This window comes from Onychomys torridus, chromosome 11, assembly GCF_903995425.1.
Source record: "Onychomys torridus chromosome 11, mOncTor1.1, whole genome shotgun sequence".
Taxonomy (NCBI): domain Eukaryota; kingdom Metazoa; phylum Chordata; class Mammalia; order Rodentia; family Cricetidae; genus Onychomys; species Onychomys torridus.
In genome coordinates, this window is record NC_050453.1 from 79,497,279 (window position 1) to 79,505,170 (window position 7,892).

The 7,892-nt window shown below is 43.8% G+C and overlaps 1 protein-coding gene across 1 annotated transcript; it reads right to left on the reverse strand.

Annotated features, from left to right (window-relative positions):
- Positions 1 to 1,513: 1,513 nt before the first annotated feature.
- On the reverse strand, positions 1,514 to 5,955 carry LOC118593507 (DDB1- and CUL4-associated factor 1-like). Its single transcript, XM_036203021.1, is given in 2 exon segments — positions 1,514 to 2,646; positions 2,649 to 5,955. Coding segments are annotated over 2 exon segments (4,440 nt in total).
- Between the last annotated feature and the right edge of the window lie 1,937 nt (positions 5,956 to 7,892).

Here is a 7,892-nt window from a genome sequence, read left to right on the forward strand (position 1 = left end):
AGGGGCTCAAACTCTGCTCAAGAGCTGACTAAACTCTGCTGCTTTGAAGGTTAATCGCCCAGCAAGATGGCCTTCTGCTTCCTTGGAAAATGAGGCTTCAGAAGTCAGAACACCTCTACAATTGCTTTGGACCATGAGCTTCTGAACTGGAATATTTTTTTAAACAAAGACAGACTTGTAGTGTATTTTGTATTTTTTTTTTAAAGAAATACACTTTATAGTAAAGAAACAAACCTTTGATTTATAATTCCATGTTAGGAAAAAAGGGAAGAAAAAAAGACTTTTGAAAAACTGAATTACAGAGAGGGAGAGAATTTATACCCCTAAAGTTCTCAACTCCACAAAACCAAGTGAGAGAGTTAGGCATCTTCCCAGTAGCAGGTCATGCCTTCTGTGGTGGTATTGTGTTCCCCAAAATATTGTGCACTCTAATAAACTTATCTGGGGTCGGAGGACAGAACAGCCACTAGATACACATAGAGGCCAGAAAATGGTGGCACTCACACCTTTAATCCTAGCATTCTGGAGGCAGAAATCCCTCTGGATCTCTGTGAGTTCAAGGCCACATTGGAAACAACCAGGCATGGTGAAACATACCTTTAATCCCAAGAAGTGAGCCTTTAATCACAGGGAGTTATGGTAGAAAGCAGAAAGATATATAAGGTGTGAAGATCAGAAACTAGCAGCTTTTGCCCTAGTTAAGCTTTTAGGCTTTTGAGCAACAGTTCAGGTGAGATTCATTCTGGATGAAGACTAAGAGGAAAAGGATCAGCTGAGGAATTAGCAAGGTGAGGTGGCTGTGGCTTGCTCTGCTTCTTTGATCTTCCAGCATTCACCCCAATAACTGACCTCAGGTTTGATTTTATTTAATAAGACTCTTTAAGATTCATGCTACAGCCTTCTATTCCCACTCTGGCACAAAGGAAAACAGATTAACTTGAGTCAACAAAACAGTTTTAAAAACCATATATTATACTTATAATAAAGTATTCTTAATCATTATCAATTTAATAAACCATGATTTTCCTCTTTATTTAAATAGGTATGTAAAAATGCCTCTATATTGTTCTTTAGACATCTTTTTCTTCCCCAAAAAAATAAATAAAGTACAGGGATAGACTAGTGGATAGAAGTTCAGACCCTCAGTTACATATGCCTGCTGCTTTTTTACTTTTTAAAAGTTTTATTAAAAATAATTTCTTATTCTTTAAGTAAAAAACATTATACAAAGAGAATACATTGTGAAATACCCAGAGACATGATCCCTTGAGGAAAGCTGTATCCATCCTAGGAGGAGGGGATGCAAACTAGGACCTAGTCCCTAAGTCTTTCTTAGTTATTTTATTTTGTGGTAGTTATTGTTTTCAGAAGGGCCCTCAGATTCCAGGGAGACTCTAAATCACAGTTCTCAAATTCAGGGGATACAGTCACTTAACAAAAAGCAGATTTTCTGAATCCATTCACTCAGTTTCTCTTGCCTGAGAAGATTGTCTTCCAAGTAGGGACTGGCAAGTCACTCATTCAGATATAAGATGATGTCATTTTCCTAGTCAGAGTTGTCTGAGCTGTCCTCCACTAGGATCACTTCCACTTCCCCCTCTGTATCAGAATCTTCATCTTCCTCCTCCTCTTCCTCCTCTGGAAGACTTGCTAGCTCCTCATTAGAGGGAGAGAATTCATTGTCCCCACTGTCTCCTGTGATCTCCCTGATGTCAGCCTCCTCCATTTCTGCTTCCAGCCACTGGTCAGTGTCAAGTTCCTCTACATCATCAGTGTCATCATTATCTTCATCCTCCTCCTCTTCCTCCTGTTCTTCCTCTTTCCAGTCCTCCTCTTCATCTTCTTCCTCTGCCAGCCACTGCCTGCCCACTTCATAAAGCCTACATACTGTGCCCATGTTAGGAGCATCCATACTGCCTAGATTCTCAATGACAGCAAGATAGCAATCTTTGGTGTCTGTACACAGGTCAAAGATGTCCCATTTCACATCAATAGTTGCTATTGGTTTATAATCAGTTGCATTAAGTGTTCAGAAGGATGACCCAAAAGGGCTTTTCATCCTCTCTTCCAAGAAGTCATCTTCATCATCTGCCTGCAACATTGCTCCATACATCACTGTCCCTGTGTGGTTAAACACCACACGACATTGATCCAGAGCAGGAACTGTGTGTAAAAGATGGAAAGTTCGAAGGTCCCAAATCTCTGTATTGATGATGACCTCCAGCCCATTGGGATGAAAAACACCACTGATATTCCTGTTGAACTTGTCAAACTTGTGGATGGCCTGTGCAGAGCAGACATCCCAGAGGACCCCATCATTTAAGACAAGATCGTCTGTAGGATTAAAGGTGGCACAGTTCCTCTTGTAGTTGTTGGCAAGATCTGGGTTAAACAGAGTCAACATCTTGGTGCCAGTCTCAATATCATAAACATGGGCAATGTCTCCTTCTGTGAAGGAATGCTTCATATCAAATACTGACCTCATCCCTCAAAGTTCAGACAAAGGCTGGCCCCAAGTGGCAGATGTCAGAAGTAAGGACCCATCCCTGGAAGGTTCAAGGTGTGTGATGGCTGAGTTGTGACAGTTATAGCTGGCCTCTTCCTGTCCACTAAACATGTTGTAGAGCTTCAGCTGCCCTGTACATGCATCAGGAACCGCTCCTGGGCTGAGAATGCACAACATGTCAAGCCACTCTCACTTTCATGAGCTTCCGTGAACACTGAAATAGGACGAAATCGGCTAAAGATAAGGTGCCTATCAAAGCCTCCGCTATCTATACCTACATATTTTGGAAACAATGTCCTACAGTTTATCCTAGAGGTAAAGTTTGTTGGTGCTTGCTGCCTCTGTTTTGGCTCGGGACACTGGTGAGGAATGAAGAGAGAAAAAGGTGGACACGTAGCAATGGGGTTCTTGCAGCGAGCATGTTGCTCCCTAAGATACTCTTTGATGGTACTGTCCAGTGTTGGTGGGGAAGGAAAATGTCTATCCCATTGTGTTTTTACAGCAAGGCTCTGGCTATATGCACCTTGGTCCGACTTCTGCGGCAACACCTGAATTTTCCAGCCATTACACAGTGATGGCCTCTCTCTGATAAAACTGATCCTGCCAATCAAAGGAGAGTTGTCTGAATATGATGGGCCAGGCAAAGCCAATGAACCCTCAGGTGGGCATGGCAGAGGATGGGCAGGGGGGTAAGAGGGAGGAAAAGGGTCAGAAGTACCCACAAAAGCATGGCTGCCAAGTCTACATGCAATGCCATTGGCAATCTCAGGGGTTTTAGGAAGAGAGACAGGAGAAGCAGCAGCAGTCACTGTGGTGAAGGCAGAAGAATGTGAGTCAGCAGTCATAGGCAAGTCAGTCTCTCTGGTCAGCACAGTGGCTGTCTCTCTTATCAACAGGAGTAGTTCTTTCTCAGGGAAGGAGATCTTTGACTGGGCAAGAACACCTACTTTCTGTAGTCCTGCCAGAGACACATCAGTTCCAACCAGAACAGGCTTTCCTGATACTCACTCAATGAGCTCAACTGCATAGTTGCAGAACTTGACATGGTTGCTACGCTTGTCCTGCAACACTGGCTCCTTCATTAGCTGTTGAATCTGGCAGCTACTAAAAAGGGGCAATTTGCTGATAACCTGTCCAACAGTGCTACTTTGAGACAAGCCCACTAGGGCCTTGCAGGCCAGGGCCCGGATCTGGTCTGCATCTGTGATGGGCATCTTGATGGACAATAGGGACAGAAGCACCTTGATGCCATCATTGGACTGAATCACATTCCTCATCTTGGCCAGGGTATGCTCACTGCTCTTGGGGGTCTGAGACAGCTTTCTCTGAGGAGTTCCAGAAGTAAATTTACCAATACCGGATATTCGGTTATCTGGGCTACATACACAATTTATGATAACTTGAAGGGCTGACTTCTGAATTTCAGCATCATGGAGAAAGTACTCACCTTCAGCCACTTCAAAAATAATGCTGATACCTACAGTGGATACAGTAGAGCCATGCTCATCCAAGACCTTCATCGACTCTGCCAATTGCAGCTGGATTTTTGGCACCACAGTGAGGATGGCCAGGACATCCAAAGCAAAGCGCACAGTGTCAGTCTTTGCATAATAGGTCTTCCACTTGCAGGCGATGGAAATAAGCTGCAACAAGAGCTGCACACAGGAAAGCTTGAGGAAGACTTCAGCAGGTTCCCAATACAGCTGAGCTGGGCCATATTCTATAAAATATTCCATCATTTCTACAATCTGCTCACGAGTGTATGAGCATGCCTTGAATGGAAGTTGAGGGTGCACAAGAATGCCACCCTCAGTCCTCTGTAGTGACTGCTTGACTTGTTCCAATTTAATGGCCAGGTGAGCCTCAAAATACTTTTGCAGAGCCATGCAGGTATGTTTGCCTCTTTGGCAGGTAGCAATGATTTTATCATCACTCACATGTGCTCCCTGGTCTTCCGAATTTAAAATCTCCGAAGTACTGATCAAGTTCACTAGGCGACGAAGACCATCATAACGGTCAAAGAGCTCCGAGACAGCCTGGAATGAGAAACAACCTGAGAAAAACATTGTAGCATGGCGGCATCCTGAAGCATGAGAACATTCCATTAACCATAGGGCATAGTGCACCACATCAGATAAAACATTTTGAGAATGCATGCAAACTCTTTCCATAGCATCCTGGTTGTAGGACAGGTAATACAAGCACATAGATACACCAGTTGCAGCCATAGAAGGATGAGGAATTTCCAGTAATTTCTGTACTCCACCATGTGCAACAAAGTCTGTGGCAAATTTGTTATGGAGCAGGAGAGATGCTAGGTGCTTGAGTGCCTCAAAAGTAAGCAGGACATCATTAGTCTGTTTCAGATCAATATAAAACATCAACAATTCTCGTGATTCAAGTTGCATGAACAGGGGAAGTAACTCCTGATACTCTCCTACAGGGGTCAGGTACTGGAGAAGAAGTCTCTGCTCTATAGCAGGAGTCATTGGATAGAGGGTATAATTGGTGCCAGTCACCCAGGGGGACACTTCTGACCACCTGGTATTAGACAGCTCAGCAAACACAGGATCTGGCTCAGAAGATGAGAAACTCAACTTCTGCTTGACCCTCCTAACGTTCTCTCTGTCACCATGCTTTGCAGACTTGTTCTTCTTGAATCCGGAGGCTTCCTCAGGCTTAGTTGCTGAGTTCACTCTACTACTGGTCTTGGGAGTTGAATTCAGATCAAAGGAGATGTCCATATCTCTAAAAGTTTCTTGCTCTCCATCCACAACATCTACTGCCATGTCACCATAGTCCATATCCACAGCTTCCTCATCCAGAGGCAAAAAAGGCTCTGATGAAGTCTTCTGGGGCCTAGGACACTTACTTTCCTGCCGCAAAGCCACTTCCTGTACTTGTAGCTCTCTCAGCCTGTGAAGCACTATTGCCACCAGCCTTGTATTTTCATCTCTGTAGCTTGCAGCAATCTCTTGATTTTCCATAGCACCACCTAACAGTGCTGTGGAATATGTCCTCAGTGGCTGATCAGCCTCTTGGGCCCATTTAAAAAGATTTTCAACAATTCCTTCCTTTTCTTGAAAGACCACTGCAGTTTCTAGACCTGGCATGATATCTAGTGACAGTCTGCATGCTGCAGTATTTAAAGGGGCCTCTCTAGTTGTCATCACATACCCGTTCATCAGCGCATTCATGAAATCATCATTCTTGGAGAGTTGTCTCAGCAAGCGGCCCAGCATACACTCTGGATCAGCTCAACCAGGATATTGATCATCAAATGGGTCTGGATCTCTTTTACGATATTCTTCAGTTTCTTTTTCACTTAATTCTGACATTCTGGTAAGGATAGGCCCCATATCCTGCCCACTGCCCTGGTCCTCTTCCCACTGCTCCAGCAGGGCAGTGAGCTCAGCTTTGGAGTCCACATGTACCACTACTGTAGTCATGGCTTGTCCCAGCTTAAGAGCCAAGGAGCATTAACAATGGCTGGACTGATCCACATCTGCTCTAAGCAAGTCCAGAGATCATAGTTGTTTGGAGCAGGTTGTAGTCAGCAGCTGATGCTTACTTAGATATGTCTTTCAGCTAACAGGAAATCTGGTGAGACAGATAGAGACATTACAACTTGCATTTACATCTTAAATCACCTTGTGAGCCTCCATGGCATTGGGGGCAGAGTTACCAGGACAGCTGCCAGGTCCAGATCCAGGAGACCTCTATAGTTGCTTGCTACATTTCTCAGCTTGGAAGTTCACTCTAATAGTCTGAGAACTGAAGACAGCCTCAGAGCCATGGAATGCCTCAATGTACATGCCTCCTCAAGTGGGCCCTCAGGCCAGGAGTTCCTGAGTGAAGGTCCAGCTTTAGAATTAGGGTGGGTGGTCTGAATATTGCTGGGCTGTCAAGAAAATGTTAATTTCACCAATCAAGTATAAGACCACTACCACAGTTTTAAGCTAAATTTGAAGCAAGCTTTAATTAAATATTGGCCAGGTGGATGGCCTATGGTCAGGTCCATACCCAGGGTTTCCAGGAAAAGGCCTGGAATATTTTCCTATCCCTTTAGAATCTGAGCTATATGTATGGATGAATACAGCTCCACCTTTGCCACCCCTTTAACATTAACATTGATCACAAATGTGTATGTTGGCACAATATTCAATATTACAAGGCCTGTAAGCACTGAACTTCCAAGATGGGTCCTTGATAGCCACCATCTGCACTATGCTGGAGAGGTCATCTGACACATTTTAGAGGCCAAAAGAAATTAGAAATACAAGGGGAAATCTTGGCTTTTCTCAAAACAGTTTGACTGGAAAAGCACTTAGAGGTAAGTAAGATTTTAGGAACAAATGAAGTAAATACATTTCAAAGAGCTTAGACTACAGGGATTGGTTCTAATATCCTTAGAGCTAAGTTTGAGACAAATGTTTAGCCTCTGTAAAATGTTGTACTCGAGTCTATCGAAGCACAGTCGAGCTTCATTGGTGTGTTCCATTTTTTTTTCTTTTAACATTTTTTTCCCTGACAGGCTTTCTCCATGTATTTTTGGTGCCTGTCCTGGACCTTGCTCTGTAGACCAAACTGACCTCAAACTCACAGAGATCTGCTTGGCTCTGCCCCTTGAGTGCTGGGATTAAACACATGTGCCACTTGTGCCTGGGATTTCCTTTATTTTATGTACCAACAAGTTTCCCCCCTTTCCCTGCCACTCCCATTTACCACCCCCCACCCCATTCCCACCCTGCTCCACATCGATCCACTCCTGTCTCCATTCAGAAAGGGGCAGGCCTCCCAACATAGCATGGCACCTGAAGTTGAGGTAGTGCAAGATGAATCTTAAATGGTCATATTAAAAAACAAAACAAAACCCTCAAATCTTGGTATTGGGGTGAATTCTGAAAAGTCAGAAAATCAAAACATGCCCCAGCTTTAAAAAAAAAAGCTACACAGAGAAACCCTGTCTCAAAAATCAAAAATTAACAACAACAACAACAATAAATAACAGAACCAGATACTAGGGTGAACAACTGAGAGATCAGAGGAATAGGACAAGCCACAGCTAACCTCACCTCAACAACTCTTCATCAGATCCTGTTTCCAAGAATCTTCAGATTGTGGAAGATTCTAAGTCCTCACCAGAATGGATATCAGCTAAACCGCTACTAAAAACCTAAAAGCTTAAAAGCCTCTAGTTGCTGGTCGTCGCCTTATGTACTTCTCTGTTTCCTGATAGGCCTTCCTGGGATTAAAGGTGTGTGTCACCAAGTCTGGCTTTTCCCAGTGTGGCCTTGATCTCTGCCTCCAAAGTGATAGGATTAAAGGCATGTGTGCCACCATTTTCTAACCTCTGTCTAATCTAGTGGCTGTTCCATAATCGGAC